The 25,646-nt window shown below is 34.8% G+C and overlaps 1 protein-coding gene across 4 annotated transcripts in view; it reads right to left on the bottom strand.

Moving 5' to 3' along the window:
* The window catches only part of MIPOL1 (mirror-image polydactyly 1), a 324,048-nt gene that overhangs the window by 21,707 nt on the left and 276,695 nt on the right, over positions 1–25,646 (bottom strand). The window contains exon 13 of one of the 4 annotated variants that reach the window (XM_059371255.1): positions 21,821–21,973. The exons of the other annotated variants lie outside the window; for them this stretch is intronic. Coding sequence (XP_059227238.1) covers positions 21,958–21,973 — 16 coding nt within the window. The 3' untranslated portion in view covers positions 21,821–21,957. Of the gene's footprint in view, positions 1–21,820; positions 21,974–25,646 lie in introns of those variants that run through there. 4 annotated transcript variants of the gene reach the window in all.

Raw genomic sequence — 25,646 nt, 5'->3', positions numbered from 1 at the left:
TATATATATATATATATATATATATATATATATATATATGAATATACGACTAGCATTATATACAGATAAAAAATGTCGTATTGTTTTGCACCCATCAATTCCATTTCCACGAATTTGTGCCCTCTCTAAATTTTTAGCTAGAAGTATGTTCACTGCAGCAATATTTGGAAACAACTAAATACCCATGCCCTAAACTACCTATGGGCAGGAGCCTTAGAGCATTCTGTTTATTTACACCACCAAATTTAATAGAGTGCTAAGTACATGATACAATGTTTTTGTATGTGTGCTTGTGTGAGTTTTTACAAAGTCTTTCTCTGTATCTTGTAATAACAGTAATAGATGGAAATAAAACCCAAATTTGTTGCTCCTCCCCATATTTCTAAAATCCCATATCTTTTCAAGAAGAGAGATTTATTTTTTACTCCATGTAGTATGTAGTCAGACCAAGAAACCTTTTAAGGCTGACAATGAAATGGTTAGAAGGAAAGGTATTACCCGCTGTAAAGGAACAGTTGAAGGAGTTCATCTTACTCATGATTGTTAACTTTTTGCCAAAAAATTTTCATAGGCGACGTGCTTCTAATGCTATGTACATACACCTAAAATCTTAAATCATTCATAATCACCTGTCAAAAGTGCTGGTCCACTATTTTGACATGCTTACTAAGAACAGCAGATGACTTACTATCCTCAAAGCGAGCTATTAACGCCTGTCTAAACTTTTTCCATTGGAACTACTGTAAGGCAGCTCTTTGATGGGATACGCATCATTCTGCTCTATTAGGTGCCAAAGTCTTTGAAGACTATAAAAAAGCCATATTTTGAAAAGTATAGAAATTGCATTTTATTTTTTTAAGATTTTATTTATTTATTTGACAGAGAGAGAGAGAGACAGAGAGAGAGAGAGGGAATATAAGCAGAGGGAGGGGCAGAAGGAGAAGCAGGCTTCCCGTTGAGCAGGGAGCCCGGTGTGGGGCTCAATCCCAGGACCCTGGTATCATGACCCAAGCTGAAGGCAGCCACTTATGACTGAGCCATCCAGGTGCCCCAAAGTGTAGAAATTTAAAAAAAATTTTCTTAGTCCTTGAACCATAAGAAGTATGTCCAAATTAATTTCCTGCTATCACTGTATATCCTTATAAATACAGCTTTTACAATTTAGGTCATTCTTACCATAGAAAGTATTTATGGTAATGTATTTTATTATTAGAGGACAAGATGAAATATTATCTGTCTACTATAAAAAACTCAGCACCATATTTCTCACTTTTCCACGTACCTGAGAGATTTAAAATCTGCAGTTCTTCAATAGCTTGTCTAAAAATAGTCTAATTGTTTTTGTAAAATAGAAACATTTTCTAGCAATTCTAAATACTTTCTAACTCAGTAATTCCACTTTCAGGAATTTGTGTCTCTTGCAATAACTGCAGATATGTGCAAATATTTAGCTGCAAAGATGTTCACTGCAGCAGTATTTTAAATCAACTCAATAGTAATAACAGTGAATTAGTTAATTATGACACAACCATACAGTAGATTTAGAGCCATTTAGACCATATAGTAAAAGATCATACATAAAGTTTAGACATAGTTATTCATCATATATTAAGTGAATTAGGTTATAAAATTGTAATACATCAAAAGAAATGAAATCTTGCCATTTGCGACGATGTGGATGGAACTAGAGGGTATTATGTTTAGCAAAATAAGTCAATCGGAGAAAGACAACTATCATATGATCTCCCTGATATGAGGAAGTGGAGATGCAACATGGGGGGTTTGGAAGGTAGGAAAGGAACAAATGAAACAAGATGGGATTGGGAGGGAGACAAACCATAAGAGACTCTTAATGTCACAAAACAAACTGAGGGTGGTAGGTGGGGGGGGGTAGTGGGGGTAGGGAGAGGGTGGCTGGGTTATGGACATTGGGGAGGGTATGTGATATGGTGAGTGCTGTGATGTGTGTAAACCTGGAGATTCACAGACCTGTACCTCTGGGGCTAATAATACATTATATGTTTATAAAAAAAATTATATTAAAAAAATTGTATGTAATGTATGAAAACATCTTGTGAAAATGCCAAGTTGCTTAGTGATATTTCAGTTTTTTTCAAAAATTAATGTAAATTGTCTCAGTAATTTGAAAAAATATATATTATGATTAAAAAGCATTTTTAAAATGTGTGGCCTATCAAAACAATATTAATAATATATCTCTTAGTAAAGATGAACACATGCACATGACTATTAAAGTGAACATGGGGACATTTAAAAGAGAAAAATGTAATCTCTTTCTTTCTTGTCCCATTCTCACTTATACTCTCCCCAGGTGTGGGAATTCTATGAGACTGACAGAGAGCTTAAAAGTTAATGTGTGGCTGTAAAGTATTTACAGTATTGTAAATTATTCACAATTTTATAATTTTCTCAAAGCTAGAAATCTCCCAGAAAAACAAACTAAGGGGATATATGCTACACAGAGGTTTATTCCCATTGTTTTTAAACATCCCATATCAAGGCTATACAGTTTTGTTAAGTATTTACAATATTGAAAAAGACGATTTGAATTGAAAGAGACAGATCTCCTTACACAGTGAAGGCTCTCTCAGGTACTTCACTTTCATCTCCCACACCCTAATGACGCCAGTCCGGCATCTAAGCGTTCAAGCCTCCCACTGTGTTTTCATCCTGTTTGTTCTAACCATGCAGGATATTTACTTTGCAAGGGGAGATTTATGGCTGAAGAACAGTGACTAAATAGCTTATTTGTGAAGATAAACCAACCTGAATTAGTATTAAGGTATAAAAACCGACTGGACTACTAATTAATAAAAATAATATTTTGTTTAAAAGAAAAATAAAAAGAACACAAAGATCATGGCTATAAATATTTCTAATGCTTTTTCTAGGCAGATAATCATAAATAATAATAATAAAAAACCTCAAATAAGCAACTCAAGAGAAGGCAAGCTGCCTTAGTTATCATACAATGCCACAATATAAAAAATCTGACACTGTAAAAGAAAAAAAAACACAACTTCTCTATCTGTTGAAAAAAAATGTAAGCAAAGTTTTAAATGGGGAAAAATGTTCACAGTACATTAAATAAGAGGCTGATATATTTACTATCCTAAGAGGTCTTAAAAATCAATAAACAATCTAATACAGAAATGGGAAAAAGTCATGAACAGGCAGTTCAAATAAAAATAAAAATATATTGTAAATAAAAATATAAAAATCTGCTTAACTGTATTCATAATTAAAGTAGTGCATATTGAAATAAGATGTAATTTTTTTCTCTCAGATTGGAAGGTTAAAAACCTTAATAATACTAAACAGTAATAAAGCTTGGGGAAATGGCATTCTTATAAATTATTAGTTGTCAATATAACTTTTAAAAACAACAATTCGGCAATCCTTAGACTTAAAAAGGCATACTTTTTTGAAACTTATATTTTTCATTTCTAGAAATTTATCCTATCAATCTATTGAAAAACTACATATAAATATGTTTAAAGGAGGCTGCTCACTTGTAACATTGTTTGTAAAATCAGACTTAAAACAAACAAACATACCCAAATAAGCAAGATCAAATTCTTTTCTCACAGAATTTACACTCTAGTCTTGTAAAAGATAGATGCATAGAGCAGTTTTTAAAGATTCAAATTGTAACTTTATGTTTTGCATTGGCTGGAAATTAACAATCAGTGTTTATATTTCTAAAAGTCTATAAGGAAGTTGATAATATTTTAGAGACTATACTTTCAAAGTTAATTTTCTTTAGCATTTGAAAACTTACAGGGGCACCTGGGTGGCTCAGTGGGTTAAGGCCTCTGCCTTCGGCTCGGGTCATGATCCCGGGGTCCTGGGATTGAGCCCTGCATCAGGCTCTCTGCTCAGCAGGGAGCCTGCTTCCTCCTCTCTCTCTGCCTGCCTCTTTGCCTACTTGTGATCTCTGTCTGTCAAATAAATAAATGAAATCTTAAAAAAAAAATAAATTAAAAAAGAAAAAGAAAACTTACACATTTGCCTTCACTTTTCTTGCACATATTAATATAAATTCTTATTCATGATAGGCAAAATGCTTTGCTTAGAACAGTGATCACATTTACAGAACTGTGAGGAAAAGTCTTTAGGGAGGAGGCCAAAACAGCTTTGCATTTGGGTTCCAATGAAAACTTGATGCTCTAAAAAATAATCTTAATTGTTTCTATAGTTTGTCTTCTCCTTTAGTGGCCCATCCCTGAAAGCTAGCTGCAGCTTGTAATAAAAGGACATCTTTTCCAGATAAAACCACAAAACCACAAATCCCTCTTTAAAAAATCTTTTTTAATGTGTGTTCTTTTTACTTAACCCAACACTAATAGGTGGTTATGCATCTCACTAAACATGGAACTTAACTGACTTAAGAAATTCCAGGAAAAAACTTTAACTACAGTTTTGGAGAAAATATTGAAATGTAAAAAAAAAGAAAAAAAAAGTTCCCTAGTTGTGACAAATTCCTGAAAATAAACTCAGCCTAGTCCATTAAGTTCCTGTACCCACTGGTATTATATAAAACAGCATATATGCTACAATTACTCTGACCAGAGCTTTGGCATAAGTATTAGCTTGGAGACGGTCATATCCAGTAAAATTGTTAAAATTCCTACTGAAAACTATAAAGTAGCTCTCACTCTTTTGTAATTCTTCTGTCCCTAAAAATTAATCAACTTTTGATAGGCCATAATCTCTTAGATATACTCTTTTAAAGAAGCCATTAGAAATATTCTCTTCTTTTTTCCATCGATTCTCCCCACTGCTGAGGGATAGTCAATATACCATCATAGAGGAGTGGTTGAGATCTTTCTCCTTACTTTCAGTGATCGGTATCAAAGGTATAATAATAATGTAAAGTCTTCACCAGGCATTCTTTTTGTTAACTTATCAGGTCTATCTACCTTTTTATGGAAAAGGAAGCTATATTCACATGAAATCCTCTACGTACAATTCCAAAATTCATAAAGCTCCTAAAACTGAAAGATTTTTATAAGTTTGCTGCAAACTCATGTACCAGGAAAACTAATCGAGGGTGACAATTCATATATTTCATTACATTGTGCTTCTCTAGAACAATCAGTGTTACATAATAAAAGAGAAAATATATATCATATTACCTTTATAAAATTTGAAAAATTCTAAATTCTGAAACACAACATATAGCCCCAAGGGCTTTAAATGAAGGATGTGGATCCATTTAAGTTCTGTGTTATTTCTTTAGTCAATGAAACTTCTACATATGCAATAACGTATTTGATACTTCAAAATCATATTTTGGGGAAGAGGTTGAATCTTCAATTTTAGACCATTTTCTATAGCACGTTCTTCTAACTGGTAATCAAGAGTAGAAGCATGGGGGAATCTGGGTGGCTCAGTTGGTTAAGTGCCTGCCTTCAATTCGGGTCATGATCTCAGGGTCCTGGATAGAGTCCCCCATCAGGCTCCCTGCTCAGCAGGGAGTCTGCTTCTCCCCCAGCTTGTGTTCTCTCTCTGTCACATAAGTAAATAAAATCTTAAAGAAAAAAAAAAAACAAAAAAACGATGAGAAACACAACCCACCGAGTTAAAGGAACATTCATGCTTTTTACAACTATAAAACCTTCCCTGACTGACCCAAGTTTTCCCAGTGCCCCTAAAGGACCATATATTTCTCCTACTGTAATTACCGTTTACTTGTCAATACCCCTTCCTAGATTTTAAGAAACTCAGTCATGGCAGATGCTGCCGCCTTAATCTTATTTACCTGTGATATCTACTGGATAGGTACCCATTGTCTATTGCAAGTTTGATGAACAGTATATACTTGATTAAAATAATATTTGAATGGGAGAGCAGAAGAAATAGTTTCAAAAAATTTTCTAAGTACCTTCAGATAATCCAAGGTACATAGAAAAGCACAGGTACTACTCTCTGATTATTTAAAGCTCTTTTAAATATGATTTTACCAAAATATTTTAACAGCTGTCCATTCACTGACATTTCTATTGTCGTAATAATCACGCTTTTTATTATTTCAGTTTATTTTTTGTAATCTTTCACATTAATTACTATAATTCTTTGTCATTTAAAAATAAGCTTCAGTATTTAAATGATTATATTGGATAACTTAATATTTTGCTGAATTTCTATTGCTACTGAATTTTTTAAACTATGCTTAACATCATAGTATCAATATAAAAAACAAATGGATTTGAAGTGCCAATGCAACTGCTACACTTCAACATACATTCAGAGAATAATGACTGGTTTTCTACATTTACCATAGTTGAGTGCTTCCCCTAACCCCTGGTCCATTATTTTTTCTTGTTTTTACTAGTAGGTCTGGCTTAAATCTTGATTCAGATTCTCTGTATTCATCTTCATTTAAAGGAAGTAAATATCTAATTCCTCCTTCCTCGTTTCTTACATCAGCTAGCTGCACTTAGAGTTTTAAACTTATAATTCATAAGTAGGAAGCCATCTAGAACTAAGAACACCACAGACGGATCCAACTAACTGCCCTGTTCATGATCTATTAGTTTCTGAATATGTATGATTCTTGGTACTTAATTTTGGGTCAGACTTTGGTTTATTTAGACAGGCTCTTGTAGATTTTCAGAGGATTGTGATAGTATCGTAAGGTCAGACTGTGGTTGTGTATTTTCCCATAAGTGTCACTGCTCATAAAGCAATATGATTAACTGAGTGTCTTGCAGACCACCAATTTTCAGCTACATAAGGCCCAATAAAAGTAACTTAACTCTTTTTAAAAAATTTATTATTATTATTTTTTAAAGATTTTATTTATTTTATTTGACAGAGATTACAAGTAGGCAGAGAGGCAGGCAGAGAGAGAGGGGAGGAAGCAGGCTCCCTGCAGCAAAGAACCCGACGCGGGGCTCGATCCCAGGACCCTGGGATCATGACCTGAGCCGAAGGCAGAGGCTTTAACCCACTGAGCCACCCAGGCGCCCCAGAATAACTTAACTCTTAAAAAAACTTGGTGGACTCCTTAATTTCTCTTTCTTCTGTCTTGCTGTTGGTGTAGAGAAATGCAACTGATTTCTGTGCATTGATTTTATATCCGGACACTTTACTGAATTCCTGTATAAGTTCTAGCAGTTTGGGAGTGGAGTCTTTTGGGTTTTCCACATATAGTATCATATCATCTGCGAAGAGTGATAATTTGACTTCTTCTTTGCCGATTTGGATGCCTTTAATTTCCTTTTGTTGTCTGATTGCTGAGGCTAGGACCTCTAGTACTATGTTGAATAGCAGTGGTGATAATGGACATCCCTGACGTGTTCCTGACCTTAGTGGAAAAGCTTTCAGTTTTTCTCCATTGAGAATGATATTTGCGGTGGGTTTTTCATAGATGGCTTTGATGATATTGAGGTATGTGCCCTCTATCCCTACACTTTGAAGAGTTTTGATCAGGAAGGGATGCTGTACTTTGTCAAATGCTTTTTCAGCATCTATTGAGAGTATCATATGGTTCTTGTTCTTACTTTTATTGATGTGTTGTATCACATTGACTGATTTGCGGATGTTGAACCAACCTTGCAGCCCTGGAATAAATCCCACTTGGTCATGGTGAATAATCTTTTTAATGTACTGTTGAATCCTATTGGCTAGTATTTTGTTGAGTATTTTCGCATCTGTGTTCATCAAGGATATTGGTCTATAGTTCTCTTTTTTGGTGGGATCCTTGTCTGGTTTTGGGATCAAGGTGATGCTGGCCTCATAAAATGAGTTTGGAAGTTTTCCTTCCATTTCTATTTTTTGGAACAGTTTCAGGAGAATAGGAATTAGTTCTTCTTTAAATGTTTGGTAGAATTCCCCCGGGAAGCCGTCTGGCCCTGGGCTTTTGTTTGTTTGGAGATTTTTAATGACTGTTTCAATCTCCTTACTGGTTATGGGTCTGTTCAGGCTTTCTACTTCTTCCTGGTTCATTTGTGGTAGTTTACATGTTTCTAGGAATGCATCCATTTCTTCGAGATTGTCAAATTTGTTGCCGTAGAGTTGCTCATAGTATGTTCTTATAATAGTTTGTATTTCTTTGGTGTTAGTTGTGATCTCTCCTCTTTCATTCATGATTTTATTTATTTGGGTCCTTTCTCTTTTCTTTTTGATAAGTCTGGCCAGGGGTTTATCAATTTTATTAATTCTTTCAAAGAACCAGCTCCTAGTAGTGATCCAAAGGGGCACATGCACCTGAATGTTTATAGCAGCAATGTCCACAATAGCCAAACTATGGAAAGAACCTAGATGTCCATCAGCAGATGAATGGATCAAGAAGATGTGGTATATATACACAATGGAATACTATGCAGCCATCAAAAGAAATGAAATCTTGCCATTTGCGACAACATGGATGGAACAATAAGTCAAGCAGAGAAAGACAACTATCATATGATCTACCTGATATAAGGAAGTGGTGATGCAACATGGGGGCTTAAGTGGGTAGGAGAAGAATCAATGAAACAAGATGGGATTGGGAGGGAGACAAACCATAAGTGACTCTTAATCTCACAAAACAAACTGAGGGTTGCTGGGGGGAGGGGGTTTGGGAGAAGGGGGTGGGATTATGGACATTGGGGAGGGTATGTGCTTTGGTGAGTGCTGTGAAGTGTGTAAACCTGGTGATTCACAGACCTGTACCCCTGGGGATAAAAATAGATGTTTATAAAAAATAAAAAAAATTATTTAAAAAAAAAAAAAAAACTTGGTGGAAGGCAACTTCTGACACGGCTCTCAATGATTCCTACCTTCTGAAACTCATAGCACGGTGTAATATCCTCCCCACTGGTGTGGATTGGACCTCCTGATTTGCTTCTAATGAAAAGAATATGGTGAAAGTGATGGAATATTACTTCTGTGATTAGGTAACAAAAGGCTAGGACTTCCATTCAGCTAACTTACTCTCTTTTTCTCTTGCTCCCTTGCTTGTACTTTTGGATAAAGCTTCCTGTTATGCCGTGAGATGCTCTGTGGAGAGGTCCACATAGCAAGGAGCCAAAGGCCTTGAAGTCTTAAGTGTGGGAGGAACTGAGGCCTTAGTCTAACAGCTTGTGAGACTTGATCTTGACAAAAGCCATGTGAATTACCTAGAAAGTAGATCTCTACCAGTCAGGCCTTGAGCTGATGGAGTCTTGTGAGGGACTTGGAGTCAGAGGACCCAGTTAAGCTGCACTAAGATTCCTGACCCACAGAAATGGTGAAATAGTAATTGTTTTAATCCACTAAATTTTGGGGTAATTTGTTACATAGCAATAGAAAACTAAACAAATATAAATCTCAAAAGCAAAACTTTTTTTTTGGCTCTGAAACAAAATTATGGTTTCAAATTACATACCTGTCTGGTTAATATGTACCCATTTTATTTTTTAATATGATACCAGTTCATTATTGGCAGGAGATACAAATAGCAAAGAAGATTTCTGGCACATAATATTGACATATGTGTGAATGACAGAGTTTTAAAAACTAAACTGATTCTTGGCAAGATGGTTCAATGAAAACTTTTAGATAAAAATGATCTATGCCATTGGAAGAAAAAATACACTAATTAGTGTTCTTGGATCATGCCTGGTATCGTAGACATCAAACACATCACAGGATGTTGGCTGGCCTTATATAGTCTCAGGGTACGATTAACATACAAGAGAATTGCAGGTTATTCTCTTCTTATTAGAATTTTTTAAATAATAAATATAACTAATATAAATCCCAAGTATTTTCTTAAATGGACTTACACACAATTTGAAGGATTATCTGTTATAAGGGTAAATCTTTGAGAGAATAAGATATCAATAAGGATAGTATTGATACTTACTTGATATCTCACACACAACTCAAACTTGTTAAAAATGTCTTTCCATTTCAACTCTGTTCTTCCTCTAGTCTTTCCAGCCTTAATAAATAGTATTTCCAACTATCAGGTTGCTCAGGATAAAAATTTGGGAGTTCTTCTTGATACCCTGCATCCCATTCAGAAAGGCTACTCTCTGGATGCCATGAAGCTCTCAAGTCCCTCTTCTTTCCGTCTCCAAGGACAATCCCCTGGTCCAAGACACTACAGTCTCTCCCCAGTGACTTCCTAATGAGTCTTTCTACTTCCACTTTTGTCCATTGCAATTTATCCTTCACAAAGCAGCCTTTAAATCTTTTAGAAATGCAAATGAAAACATGCCCTCTGATTAAAATCTATCAATGACTTCCACTGCTTGTAAGATGAAATTTAAAGATGGAAACTACTGGGCGCCTGGGTGGCTCAGTGGATTAAAGCCTCTACCTTCGGCTCAGGTCATGATCTCAGGGTCCTGGGATGGAGGCCCGCATCGGCCTCTCTGCTCAGCAGGGAGCCTGCTTCCTCCTCTCTCTGCCTGCCTCTCTGCCTACTTGTGATCTCTCTCTCTGTCAAATAAATAAATAAATTAAAAAAAAAAAAGATGGAAGCTACTGGAGAAAATCAAGGGTCTCGAGGTTCTTCAAGCTCTGACTCTGCACAGAACTCCATCCTCCTTTTATGTTCTAAGCTGCTTCTGGCCGCAAAGATCTTCCTTCAGTGTATAAAAGGTGCCAAGTTCTTTGCTTTGGCTTCCACATGGAAGCTTTTCACCTGGCCAATCCCCACTTATACTTCTGGTCCCATTTTCTTCTCCTAACACTGTCACTGCATGATATATGGTAGCTGTTTAAAAAATATTTGTTGAATAAAATTTGTTGAATATTTGTTGAATAAATAAAATAATAAAATGAAGACATGAACATGAATAGACATAAAGACATGAATAAAATTGTTCAAGATCATGCTAATATAATTGGGAAAATATTTAAATGATGGTCTTTCATTCATTAGGAATGTTCTCTTTTTCCTTTTTTATTTAGAATGAAATACATCAGCTTTGAGATCAGAAAAAAAAAAATCCATTTATATTTGGCCTGGCTATTAATAACTCATCTGTTTATCTTCTCAACCAACCCAAATATAATGGCTTATATTTAGGTTTTCACTTTATAATAACTAATTAGGACAACTACATCAATTAAACCAATAATAAATACAATCAATCACTAGTTGGCAAAAGGGCTATTTCTGAAAGGAATAAAATTTTTCAGGAAAACAGTATCAAAGCTATGCTTTATCACAGAAGTACAGTCTTAGTCTTGATCAAATTTCATTGAGTAATGAAACATTACATTAAACAGGAATTATTTAAAAATGAACAAGATGACATGATTGCTAAGTAAATTCTTCAGTGCTTTCATCTTATTCTCTTTCAAACACATTTACCTAATCAATGTAGAGTTTATAGTGTTTAAGTTGTTACTTAAATGTTATCTAAAAGTTTTTAATGCATTTTTGCTATCTATCATAATATGATACAGAAAATATATGAAACCAATATAAAATTCAATTACTAAGGATAAAAATTTTATTAACAGGTCTCAGTTTCATTCCCTAACTAAGAAATATGATTCATATTTATTAATTTGTTCAACGATACCACTAACATGTTGCTCCTCAGAATAATTAAAGTGTATTCCTAGGATATAAACATTTTTATTGTTTTACTATTCACTGGATTTATTATTAAAAAAAATTATGAGCAACACTATGACCAATTTATACCACATAATAAATGCTGTATTCTACAAAAGACAAATGTTTTCAGAGTCAATATAATCACAGCATACTTTCTTAGACTCATGTGTTCATTTATAGTTTGCTTATAATTGCTTCATGGAGATAGGAGTTTGTACATTACAGAAAGGCTTTATTGATTTATTAGTTACAGAGTATACTAAGCATACTCAGATACTGGAAAAGTTAGCTCTGGGGCTAGTATCACATAACAGCAAGTTGTAGAATACTGCAGAACAAAAATCAGAGTGTTGGCATAGGAAAGATAAATGGTACAAGCTGGACTACCAAAGACTAATATTTAGTAAGTCCACTAACACAAGCAAATCAGGTCTTAGAGTTGTATACTTTGCTCATGATGAGAAAAACATTTACTTAATTTTTAAAAGCATAAAGTTAATTATTCTATAATGAACTATTAAATTTCCTTTTTTGAAAAAGTTCTCGTATTTGAAGATATGTAAAGAAACCATTATCATTTATTTAGTGTGCTCCAACACACTTTTCCAGCAAGGAATTCTTTTCTTTCAATAATTTATACCCTAATTTAACTAGTTCAGGTAATGTATTTGACTTTGTGTTGGGGGGGACGGTTGATAAATGATGAAAGTATTTTAAAATTATTTTTTGAGAAAATAAATGTTTTGTAAGCAATATAAAGTGTGTCAAAATCGACAAGAATAAAAAAAGGTGTGCAAATCACTATATAATGAAATTCTCTAAAGCATCATTTGTTCCTTTTGTAATTTAAAAATTCATAGATCATGGAAGTCAAAGGTGGTAGTGTCTGAGTTCCATTTTTGAAGTCAAAATATAAAATTATTATTAAACATTTTTGCCTTTTATGCTATTTTATTTTGCCTTTTAAAGTGGATTACTTTGGTAACTTGTGAACACATATGAATGAGCTAGGTGGAGATTAAGCAAAGACCAGCATAGCATGTTCATGACTTAATCCCTCAGTTGAGCACAGCTGGTCAACATGTTGTTTTTGACTCTATTTTTTTCTTCTCAGTTGTAAATTGTTTAATTTCCACCCTTAATGGACAACTGAATACTTAGAGGAAGGAGAAAGTACACTGATGCTGAGACACAAATTAATGTGGGGCACAAATCTATAAATTTACCTCAAGATTCTCTTCACCAGCTCCTTTGATCAAACTACTCATATCACCTTATTTCGTAGGTATGACTTAAAGAAAACAAAGGACAACAAATATTGTTTAACTAATTAAGTTAAACTTAATTAGTCTTTACTTACATGGAAGTAAAGACCAAAATATCTGTAATGTGCTATTTGTGGAAATATTCCAGCAAATGGATGCTGAGAAACCTCTCTATTATTTCCTTTTAAAGGTAGAATGTTAAGAATTCCAAAGATCACCTCACAAGCAGTTATTTAGTATTACTAAATTTTGATCTATTTTTAAATATGTATTTATCCTTAAACCAAACAATAAACCATAATAAAACTTAATAAATTATGCTATTTCCTATATGGTTGAAGTAAGTCACATATCATGTGGTGATACATATTATGAGTATTAAAGATTGTACTTAAATAAAATTATAAATCAATGCTTATTAACTTCTTTTTCTTATAACAACCAAAAGGCATGCACACAATTCTACTTAGAGAATATGTTTTACTACCAAAGGGATTCAAGAGTCAAGAAAGGCTGGGAAACACTGCTGAGTTTTTTTTCATAATTTTAAACCCAGAAAAGTTTCAATTAATGATGGAGGAAGCAAGTCACTGATATTCATACTGCCAACTGAAACATAGCAAGCTAGAATAACTGGTTAGTTTTATTAAGGTATCTTATTAAGATGGCTTATTAAGCTACTCACTATTGTTTTCATAGGGCTTTAGGCTGATACTAAACTTTAAAATGTAGGATTCTTTCCTTCCTAACTTTCATAAAAGTCATATATAATTAGCACTGAATGAAATTTTCTAATGTCAACATTTCAAATTTTGATTAACAGGGAATACAAATCAACCTTATTCAAGTTTAATTCAAAAGACTGGCAACATCCTTTGGGAGACTAGTGGAGATAATATTCAATGCACCTTCAAACTTCACACTAAGCCAAGGGCCTACAAATTAAAAGTAATATTCAACTTATTAAGCTAGCATCGTCACAGTAATTTTCTCTACCTGAGTTATGTTTGATTCATAAAAGCCATACGTTCCCAGATTGAAATCAACATTTCGGGTCTAGAATCAATCAGGACCACCCCACTGTTGATAGATATGATGACTGATCTACACAGATGATCAAAATAAAGACAAAGCAACAGTTGATAGAAGTGGTGTGGATAGTGACATAAGAAACAGACATTTCAGACAATGGTAGACATTCTGGATAGTATACGGTGAAAAACCTGGTGACATTCCACAGGGTGGAAGAACCACAGTTCTTCAGCTCTATTACAGAACTATCATTTCTGAATATGAAACATCAGTCAGTAGAAATCATACAAGCTAGGGTAACTTAGTAAGTTTTCATTCTTATTTTTTAAATAAAGGTAAACCAGGAGTGTTTTCTTTTTTCCTCCAGCAGTGTCTTTTCCCCTTTTATGGACTATTCAGGGCTAGAACTAGGATGAGATGAATGAAGCACTCACTTCAGGTGAAAAATTTAAGGGGGTACGAAAAGCCTCACTAATAAAACTAAATAATATTACAATCAATATTTTAAAAAATTAAAGTTAACACAAATTTTTAAAGATTTTATTTATTTGACACAGAAAGAGAGCACAGCAGGGAAGCAGCAGGCAGAGAAAGAGGGAGAAGCTGGCTCCCCACTGAGCAAGGAGCTAGATGTGGAACTCGATCCCACGATCCTGGAATCACGAACTGAGCAAAAGGTAGACGCTTAACTGACCAAGCCACCCAGGACTCCCAACAAAAAAATTTTTTCATAAACAAAATTTCAAAATTTAAATAAAGAAAGGATGAGTGTCCTCTGATACTCATAAAATTCCCAAGGCAAATTTGTGCCAAATTTGGTCAGTGGGAACCTTTCTAAGCTGGCTCCTGTGTCCTTTCGACATGACCCCATTAATCTTGCTTTCTGGTACAAGTACTTGCTTTCTGGTACAAAAGGATACTCTGGACTCATTATACTTTCCCTTCTCCAGACCCAGGAGCTATCTCTTTCCCATCTACCTCCAAAGGCCAATAATTCATTAGTTGTGGGTTTATCTTTCCTATTACTTTTATGCCTATTTTTCATATAAAAGGTAGGATATTATAATTACTTGATTTTTTTTCTCAGTTAGGAATATGTCCTGAAATCACTATCAGTTTATAGACCTTCCTTCCTTTCTCTTTTTCACAGTTGTATTGTATCCCACTATACGAATATGTTATAGTTTATTAAACTACTCTCCTATTTGAATTTCTTTTGTTTGCTATTAAAAACAATCCTGGGGCCCCTGGGTGGTTCAGCCGTTATGTGTCTGCCTTCGGCTCAGGTCATGATCCTAGAGTCCTGGGATAGAGGTCCTCCCACTCCCCCGCCCCAGGTCTGGCTCCCTGCTCAGTAGGGAGCCTATTTCTTCCTCTCCTCCCAGCTCCTCTCACTAGTGCTCTCTGTTGGTATCCTTCTCTCTCTCTCAAATAAATAAAAAATCATGTATGGATGCTTGGGTGGTACAGTTGGTTGAGCCTAACTCTTGGTTTCAGCTCAGGTCCTGATATCAGGGCCCAGCATCTAGCTCCTCACTCAGCATGGAGTCTGCTTGAGATCGTCTCTCCCTCTCTCTGCCCCACCCCCACTTGTAGTGTCTCTCTCTCAAGTAAATAAATAAATCTTTAAATAGCAAACAAACAAAAAAACCAATCCTGTAATTCCTATGTTGCTTCATATTCATGGAGGTCTATATTCAGGATGGATTCCTAGAAGCAATTTTCCTTAGTCAAAGTGTAAGGGCATCAGTAATTTTGTTAGATATTATCAAATTCTCCTCCACAGGGGTTTTGCTATTTTGCATTCTTACTAGTAATGTATGAAAATGCACAGAATCCTTTTTACTTCCAGTTTCCAAGATCTTTGAGAACAATCTCTTTTTCCAAAGTTACATGGTATTTATTTTATGTCTCTGAGGTTAAATTTATTATTTTTCTCACTTACTATTTCTAGCTCCCCAAAAGGTTATTATAATTTTTTATTTAAAACATTTTTATAACATTTATTATTAAAACATACTCTTTAGTCAATGTTTTATATTTATAGAGCACATTATACTTTTCAAAATACTTTAATGCACATGCATCTTATTTGAGCCTCACAGCCATATTCTGAAGTATAGGGCAAGTATATTAGTTCTACTTCCAGTTGAGAACACTGAGAACAAACACAATTTCATGTCTTCTACATCATACTCAGTTAATGACAATTACAGGTCCTGTTAGACACTGATATCTCTACTAGATAATAAGCTGCCTCCCTTTTAACTTTCAATTCTAATGCTTTAATTTATTATATATTAGTGTCACTTATTAGATAAAAAGTATTAGGCATACAGACTTACTAATTATATTTACTTCACAAGTAGTAGAAATATAAAAGCTATTAATGAGTTATTTAAGGTTCATATGTTAAGCTTATTTTGGATAATAAAGCTTAATTTTGGGGGTTTAGCTCAAGAATTTTATAAACTATAAAGTGCTAATCACCTCTAATAATGTAATTTATTCTGGAAACATATACCACTTTTTAATTCAAAGTACGATTCAGTTATATAAGCAGTAACAATGCACAATGTATTCCAACAAAGTTGGAATACAGTGAATTACCTTTTCACATATAAGCAATTATTAGGGATTTGTAAAATTGCAGAAAATCAAACACAAAGTAGCAAAAATATAATTTCAAGGCTGCATTAAAGTTCAAAGGCTTCCTTTGTACTAAACAATGTCTCTTAGAATTCTCTGAAGAGATAGGAAAAAAAGTTCTATTTCAAGTATAAAATATTTTGGCCTAAATTTTTAATTAGATTGATTCATCCTTCAGAATGGTAATATATATTTATCCTATCAAGTGGGCCTCAAGGAAATATTAAAGGATGACCTTAACAGACATTATAAATTGAGAATCCTCAAACAGAAGCAATGAAATCAGTAAATGTAAATATAAACCCTGATTTTGGTCTCTTTTTAATAATGTAAACTCTTTTCCATAAAACACAATCTGTATGTTAAAGATGTCATTTATTTTTGAAGTTGAAAAATAACAAAAAGACTTTAGACCCACATATAAAAGGTACTCTTTTTATCCTTTTCTGAGACATTGACCTGTATACTCATTTAAAAATGAACACCACATCTTTACGTTATTAAATCTTTGTTTTGATCTATTAGTATTCACCAAAGTGCCATTTTATAAAACCTCGCACTGAATAGACAAGGCTGGAGGTGACCATCTGCAGCTTTAGAGTCTGCGTTTGAATTGATGAAAAGAGCTTTGTGTTTTCATTGCCAAGTTTGATTCTTCCAGTCATTAGGCATTCCCCTCAGATCGCATCAATGAAGCCGTGCTCTCTTACACCCATGTGTTAAATTCTCTTCTCCTCATGGTTTCCTTTGCCAGCTCTACTCAAGAATGACTATTGGGTCTTAGCCACATTCTTCTCACAGCTGTGTTAAAAAAGAGCATCAGAAAGTCTTCCTAAAACCCATATGTGTATCTGGTCAGTTCTCTGTCTCAGGGTCACCTCACATTGTGGTGTGATTATACAGAGATTCATTCTTGTTCTTGAACTGTGCTACTCCTACCACTCTGGGAAAGATTAGGCTCTCCAGTCAGTAGTAGAGAACTTCTTGGAAGACTGATGTGAAATATACATGGCTCAGAAGGCAAATTAATATAAGGAAGAAGATAATTCAAGATTTTAAATGTTTTGCCATTGTGTAGCTTGTCAAATAGCAAACGGGAACATAAAGAGAAATAATATACGCTTTCATACACTTTCAGGATACTGCTAAACGCAGCAAAAGAAAAAGTCAAAAGATGATGATGTCCCAAGGACTATTAGTTTGAATGGTATAAATACCAAAACAATTAAAAAATTAAAATTATTAAGTTTAGTAAGTTCCAAAATACTGTTCACTATGTAATTTCTGGAAACATTTTTCTTTCTTTCTTCTTCTTTTTTTTAGAGTGTATAATTACTTTTTTAAAAATTTTTATTTATTTAAAAAATTTCTTTAATTTCACTTTTAGTCAGTCTTTATAAAGAAACACCTGACAAAGTAATTGATAGTAGTGGAACCCTTTTTTCTTTATACTTAGGGTAAGAACTAAAAAAAACCAGAAACTATTTGTAGAGTTGCCTGAGACTATATAACAATATGAAAAAGAAAGAAGATCACTTCTGCTGCTACTACATAATATATTGTTATAGAATGATTTTTTTAAACTATAAATGATCAAGAGTGAAGTTTATGTGTGGACAATGTTTATGATTTTACTGCCAGCTAAAGCTCACTGAAATAAGCAAAAGATTCTTTCTTTCTTTCTTTTTCTTTTTTTAAGTAGGCTTCCCCCCTAGTGCGGAACCCAGCGTGGCACCTGAATTCATGACCCTGAGATCAAGAGTTGGACTCAACTGACCAAGCTGCCCGGGCCCCACAAAAATTATTTTATTCTGTATTTTTTGAGGGCCAAATATGCACATGGGAAAATCCCTGACTTAGTGGGGAGAAATAACCAAGCATGGAATGTTAAAATCCGAATAAAATTGGTATCTCTACTTATTCTTGGGTTCAACTTGGGTTTTTTTCTAATTACATTTTGTGAATAAAAGCTATACCTAGTAAGGAAGTATATACCAGATTTTAGATGAATATACTGAGGACTTATTAAAAAAAACACCAGACCTTGATTTATATAAAAATGTAGACCTTTCTATATTAATAGATAGATACATCACATTAAATTTTTCTATGTGTTTCAGAATAGGGAAAGCAAAGGAGGAGGTTCTGAGTGAGCTGTCAAGCATAATGAGGCCGAGCAACATCCAAGCAGGAATAATGAAAATTTCTTAAAAATCAAATTTTTACAATAGCTTCCCTCTTCCCTTTATTACTACAAGAGTAGGCTAAAGTACACTGGTGGTCAGTGCTATTAAGAAAGAAAGTTAAAATCACTTTATATATCTTGTTTTAATCGTTTCTAAAACTATCCTCAGGTAAGATGGATGAATGAGTTTTCCTGCCCTCACAGAAGTGCCTGGGAGCGCTGTAGCCTGTCAAGGACTAAAGAGTAAGACGGCTTTAACCAGAGCTAGAACAGAACCAAGGAAAAGGATGCTTGTCTGATCATATGGCCATTCTAAGGAACTCACATTTCATATAAATGTGTGAAAATCACATTTGAATGTTTCTGGAGCAAAGAACTCCTGTTTTTTGTTTTTATGTTAACCTATCAAGTTCTGGTTAAAAATATTTGGTCCTTTTTTTTTTTTTTTTTAATTTTTTATTTTTTATAAACATATATTTTTATCCCCAGGGGTACAGGTCTGTGAATCACCAGGTTTACACACTTCACAGCACTCACCAAATCACATACCCTCCCCAATGTCCATAATCCCACCCCCCTCTCCCCAACCCCCTCCCCCCGGCAACCCTCAGTTTGTTTTGTGAGATTAAGAGTCACTTATGGTTTGTCTCCCTCCCAATCCCATCTTGTTTCATTTATTCTTCTACCCACTTAAGCCTCCATGTTGCATCACCACTTCCTCATATCATGCTTAGCGAAATAAGTCAAGCAGAGAAAGACAACTATCATATGATCTCCCTGATATGGTTAAAAATATTTGATCATTGTTTAGTGGATCCTATAACTCTCCTAATGTAACAGGGACATTATCTCTTTTAATTACTATAATATTGGGGCTAATGAAAATCATCAAAAATTCCTACATTTTATTTGGTCTTAAACTGATATGGCATGGATCTCTCCCACATTTTATTCTTTTGTTCTTTTACTTTCATCCCTTTCCATTGTACCCATTTGAAACATGTTTTATCTTAGTAGGCAAAAATGTGTATTAGCTCAACTCTACATCACCTATTTGAAGATAGGTTCTGAAGTGAAGAAGTAAATCAAATCTAAGCAGCTGTGTTGCAATTTCACTTTTTAGTCCTTACTTTCATGATCCTTATGATTCATTCCAAAAAGTTAACTATACAAGGGAACTTACCAGAGAAAATGCAGATTCTTAGGTTTAGAGAATTTCTTTTCTTAGTCTGCATCCTTTACTTTCTACTTCATTAGAATTTCTCAAGTTTTGGGTTAAGCTTCAATTCCAATAATCCTACATTAATCCTCTAGTAGAGAGGAATGCCATAGAAAATTAACACCATATTTCTTTTTTGTTTCAAAGTGAGACTTTCCCTAAAGATAAAGGTGTAATTCCAACTCTTCAGCTTTTATAAAGAAATGGATATAATACTTATCTATCAAATATGATAGGTATCTCTCCCTCTCTCTATATATAATAAAAGTAGCTCTAAAGAAATCTACTTTATGTACTCAATGGATGAGAAAGGTGATCCACTATACAAATATATAATGGAATTAAATTTTTTTTTAAATACATACTTACTTGATAGTGTGTAAGAAGACTTGTATTTCATAAGTTAAATATGCATTTAATTTAAAAATGTGTTATGATTTACAAATCCAGAATATTAAATTCTTAAAAAGCATATTATGTGCTTAAGAATAAAAACTAAGCATGTTAGATGCTGTACATCTTACAATGACTGCTTAGGAGTCATCTGAATCCATCTTCCACATATAAATGACAATATCTAACTGGATCTAGATTTGGAAGGTGCCTTCTAGAGCTGATTGGGAAGTGATTTGTACATAAACTATCTTGAATAGGGGTGCCTGGGTGGCTCGGTCATTAAGCTTCTGCCTTTAGCTCAGGTCATGATCCCAGAATCCTGGGATCGAGCCCTGCATCAGGCTCCCTATTCGGCGGGAAGCCTGCTTTCCCTCTCCTAGTTCTTTGGCTTGAATTCCCTCTCTCTCTGTGTCTCTGTCAAATAAATAAATAAATAAAATCTTTAAAGAAACTAAAACAAAAACAAATCATCCCAGATAAATTATTTGACTCATTATGTGCTGAGGTATATATGATATTTCACAGAACTTTTAAATTTCAAACACAAAATAAATTTTGAAGAGCAATTTCCAGAAGTCTTAAATCCTCCTGTTTATTAATAATATTAATAAAATCAATTTTCAACTTTATATTAGTGATTTATACCTTATGCTGAGTTGAGAATTGTGAAACTTATTCTTTGATTTAATCAGCATTTATCAAGTGTTCAGACATCTATACTATTGTTGTGCTACTTAAAGTCCAACCAAGAATTTATTAAAAAAAAAAAATCACAGGTAAAATTGGCAAAAAGCAGAGTAATTTTAGTGAAAAGGCAATATAATTTTAACACCTTTTGTATTTGACTATGTAAGGATAATTTACCACAATTTGTTTTCATTATGGTTAAAATCAGATTCCAGAGTCAGCAACAAAACTACAAAGTTTAGTGATATCTTTTGATGAAAAGAAGGCAGTTTGTTTTTTTTTAACCAAGAAACTGTGGAAATGCTCTGTTCCCCTTCCCAGAACTCAGAGTCATCTATCCTGTTTTATAATTCAACCTGCAAACAGATTAAGCAGCTGAGTTTGTGGAAAGTATGTTTGCTCTACGTGAAGAAACCTTGCGTGACACTATGGTGACTCCCCTGACACCTCAAAGGGAGCTACCAGACAGTCCTCATCAGCAGGGAAACCAGGCTGAGAATTCACAATTTCTTTGTGACCTCAACTTCTTCATAGAAATCAGTATTTGACCAAGAGGCAGGAAAGACCTTCTTGTTAGCTTACATGTACTCCTCCTCCTCCTTTTTTTTCCCCCCTGTTAATACCGCTCAAAAGCTTGGGATACCCTATATTTCAAAAGGAAATGCTTTATGCTGATCTTTGATATTTTAATTATGCAATTAGAAATGAGAATGCAAGTAAATTTTAAGTAATTGATTTTTTTAAAGTATGAAAAGAAAGAAAATTTTATTTTTTTATTTTTATTTTTTAAAAGATTTTATTTATTTGACAGAGAGAGACACAGTGAGAGAGGGAACACAAGCAGGGGGAGTGGGAGAGGGAGAAACAGGCTTCCTACTGAGCAGGGCACCCGATGCAGTACTTGAACTCAGGATCCTGGGATCATGACCTGAACTGAAAGCAGCCACTTAAGCGACTAGCCATCCAGGCACCTTAAGAAAGAACATTTTAGATAGTGATATATTAGAATTTTTGTCCTTTGTCTTTTTGTCTGATCTACTTATTTTTTTTTTAAAGATTTTATTTATTTGACAGAGAAAGATCACAAGTAGGCAGAGAGGCAGGCAGAGAGAGGGGAAGGGAAGCAGGCTCTCCACTGAGCAGAGAGCCCGATGCGGGACTCGATCCCAGGACCCCGAGATCATGACCTGAGCCGAAGGCAGCGGCTTAACCCACTGAGCCACCCAGGCGCCCCTGATCTACTTATTATACAGTTACTGTTTATGAGGGATTTGAATCATATCAGTATAAATCTGGCCCATAGTAAAGATGGTTATGTGACCAAAAAAAAAAAAAATCTAGAAGCTTCTGAGAGCTTCTAACCTTATAAGCCAAGTTGTAAATACTTTTAAGTAATTATGTGTAGCTTAGGTACATTAAGTATAGTCAAATATATTTTTAAAATCCTTCAGAAACCTTGTGTTCTAAGCCACAAGAACCATATCTATAGACAGAAAGACAGATGGGAAATAAAATATATCATAAAGAACAACAGAGTTTTAAATCTCTTGTGATGATAAAAATATCCCTTAATGGATTTGTGTGTCAGTTTTCTCTTTAATAAACAAGGATTATGGATGGTCCTTAGCAGAATCATTAAGAGAAGTTTCTCTTACAAGTTCCTATGCTCTTCACCTGCTCTTTAGTTCCCTCTACTTCCACATGGCTCACCAAAACTAAGCGTATCCAGGATCAGCCAAAGAGCAACCTAAAACCGAAAGGACAATGTGTTCTTCCACAAGCATACACATTTTTGAAACACGGGTACCTTAACCTTGCTTAACCCAAGGGAATGGATTTCCACTAGTGAAATTTTAGGCTTTTTGACATCTGGACTAAGAAGCAGTTTCTGGACAATGAGGTCTGGCATTCTTCACACTTTCTCCTCTCAGTGTTTCTACCTATATATATTGGCTAGCTTATGGATGGTAATTCTGCACCACTTTCTTTTTCAGGAATACTCCCACAGACTAAAAAACTTTAAGAAATTCATTTGACTGGGGGCGCCTGGGTGGCTCAGTGGGTTAAAGCCTTTGCCTTCGGCTCAGGCCATGATCTCAGGGTCCTGGGATCGAGGCCCGTGTCAGGCTCTCTGCTCAGCAGGGAGCCTGTTTCCCTTTCTTTCTCTCTGCCTGCTTCTCTGCCTACTTGTGATCTCTGTCAAATAAATAAATAAAATCTTCAGAAAAAAATTCATTTGACTCTAAAAGGAAATAAAATATAAATTTAAAATTCTATAATTACTAGAAATAGCATATAGTTTCTCCACCATTACTGAAGATTTCAGATCTTTTAAATGTAATTGAACTTGATGGAAGCTGGTGCATAGAAAAAGGGCTAAAAGCCCAATAGAAAGTCAGACACCATAGGAGTCGTGGTGCCACTGAGGGAGGCAGGCAGGAATGGCCACAAAAGTCATACTTTTCTACGAAATTCTTTTTTTTTTTTTTTAAAGATTTTATTTATTTATTTGTCAGAGCGAGAGAGAGCACAAGCATGCAGAATGGCAGGCAGAGGCAGAGAGAGAAGTAGGCTCCCTGCTGAACAAGGAGCCTGATGTGGGACTCGATCCCAGGACCGTGGGATCATGACCCAAGCCAAGCGCAGCGGCTTAACCAACTGAGCCACCCAGGCGTCCCCTTTTCTATGAAATTCTTGGACTAGCATAGGGTACTTGGTTGGAATAAATTTTTTTTTTACCTAGGGCCTATAGCAGATCAGAGCAGATTTGAAATTTTCCTGTGTATTCCTGACCTGACCAGCTTTTACTTTATTCTGTTATCCCATCAACCTTTTAAACTGTTCTAGTTTATTTGTTCATAGTATTTACACAGTACCTACTTTATAGCAGGCATCTCGGTGAATATTTGGAGGCGATATGGATACAAAGATGAAGGGAACACTGTTTATGTCTTGAGAATGCTCAATGATGGGTAATTTTGCAGGAAGTAGACAGGAAAACAGATAAAGCAATTGTAACACCTAGATGATTAAGACCTTTAACAAAGATATGGATTAGGTACTATGAAAAAATAAAAACATAAAGAAACATCACATTAAGACTAGACTTTAATGAGTAACAAAAATTTGGTACTGGAAGGGAGGAATATGCTTTAAGAAGAAGAAATAGCTTGTATAGAGATACTGTGGTTGGGGTGGTGGGAGGAAATGATACCAGGGAATGGGAGAAGGCCAGATAGGTGATAGGCCTCATATACCCTGCTCAGTTGTTTATGCTTTTGCGTGTAGGGATGAAGGGCCCTGAAAGATTTCAAATAGGAAAGTAATAGAACCTGATTTCATTTTAGAAAACTTCCCTCTGGCGGCAGCGAGTAAGACATACCTGAGAGCTAGAAGCAGATAAACTAGTCTTGTGATTATTTCAGATTAGTTGGAGGATGATGAGGTCCTGAAATGAGGCAATTAACAAGTGAGGATGGAATAGGGGAAATCAGGTGATTCTTCAGCAGCACAGAAAAACCAGAGACTCACGGCAAAGTGAATGTGAAAAGTCAGAACGAGTGAGGGAATAAAGACGGTGCTGAAGCTGCTGAAGACCATTACTGAGATGGGAGATACAGGAGAATGGCGAGGACTTTATTTTCAGGGGAGGAATCCTTAACAAACATACTATGACAACACAGAGAAGAGAGTGATATTTAACTTTCTAGGAAGTTGAAGAAGCCTTTGCAGAGAAGAGATACTTGAACAAGTCTTGTCAGTTGCATGAGTATGATTATACTAATAATTTATAACATACTGAAAATAAAGTAATTGGCACTGAAATAGGTATCTTACATGGTATCCAGTCTATCAAACTCATATCAAACCTGCCTGTGAAGGCAGTAATACTGTCTGAATTTTTCAACTGAGGAACTTTTGCTTCCTGGGGTTAAGTAACTTGCCCCAAATCTCACAGGTAATAAGTAGGAAAGCAGGGATTGAAATACGGGTCTGTCTGACTTGACTATAAAGCCTGCCTCTATCCTCTCTGCTGCACTGAATCTCATAGGATGAGTAAGTTTTTCATGAGGGAAAGGGTAAAAGGCTCTAAGCAGAGGAACCCACATATATAAAGGTATTTGGTCTGGAAAAGATAGAGCCCTTCTGAAGAATGGGATATTACAGTGTGGAGTGAAATGGCAAGACAAGGAGGGACGATGCAAGCTGCATTGTTCTAAAAGCATTACATGTTTATCTCATCTAATTCTTACAACATTATGAGTGGGAGTATTACTAACCATGTATTATTATCTGCAGCAGCACAGTGTTTTTAAAATAAAGTGTACAAGTTCACGTACCTATATATTTTGCATCCAGATTCTGAGCTTTTAAACCACTATGAGTTAGCAAAGATATGGGAGCATCCTTACCCATTGTTTACCATGATCATATGTTAGTTTTATAATAAAAATATAATTAGAAATGTGCCACTGAATTTAACAGGAAATTGCTGGTAATCTTAAAAAGAACTGTTTCAGTACAAAAGCTAGCCATAGTGTATTGAGTAGCTCTGGAGTAAATGGAATTGAAAAATTAGATGCTGAATATAGATCAGTTATTCAAGAAATTCAGTTGTGAAAGGAAATGGACAAATATGCACCT

The sequence above is a fragment of the Mustela nigripes genome, chromosome 13 (genome assembly GCF_022355385.1).
Source record: "Mustela nigripes isolate SB6536 chromosome 13, MUSNIG.SB6536, whole genome shotgun sequence".
In the NCBI taxonomy this organism is placed as follows: domain Eukaryota; kingdom Metazoa; phylum Chordata; class Mammalia; order Carnivora; family Mustelidae; genus Mustela; species Mustela nigripes.
This window is presented reverse-complemented; position numbering and strand designations above follow the sequence as displayed.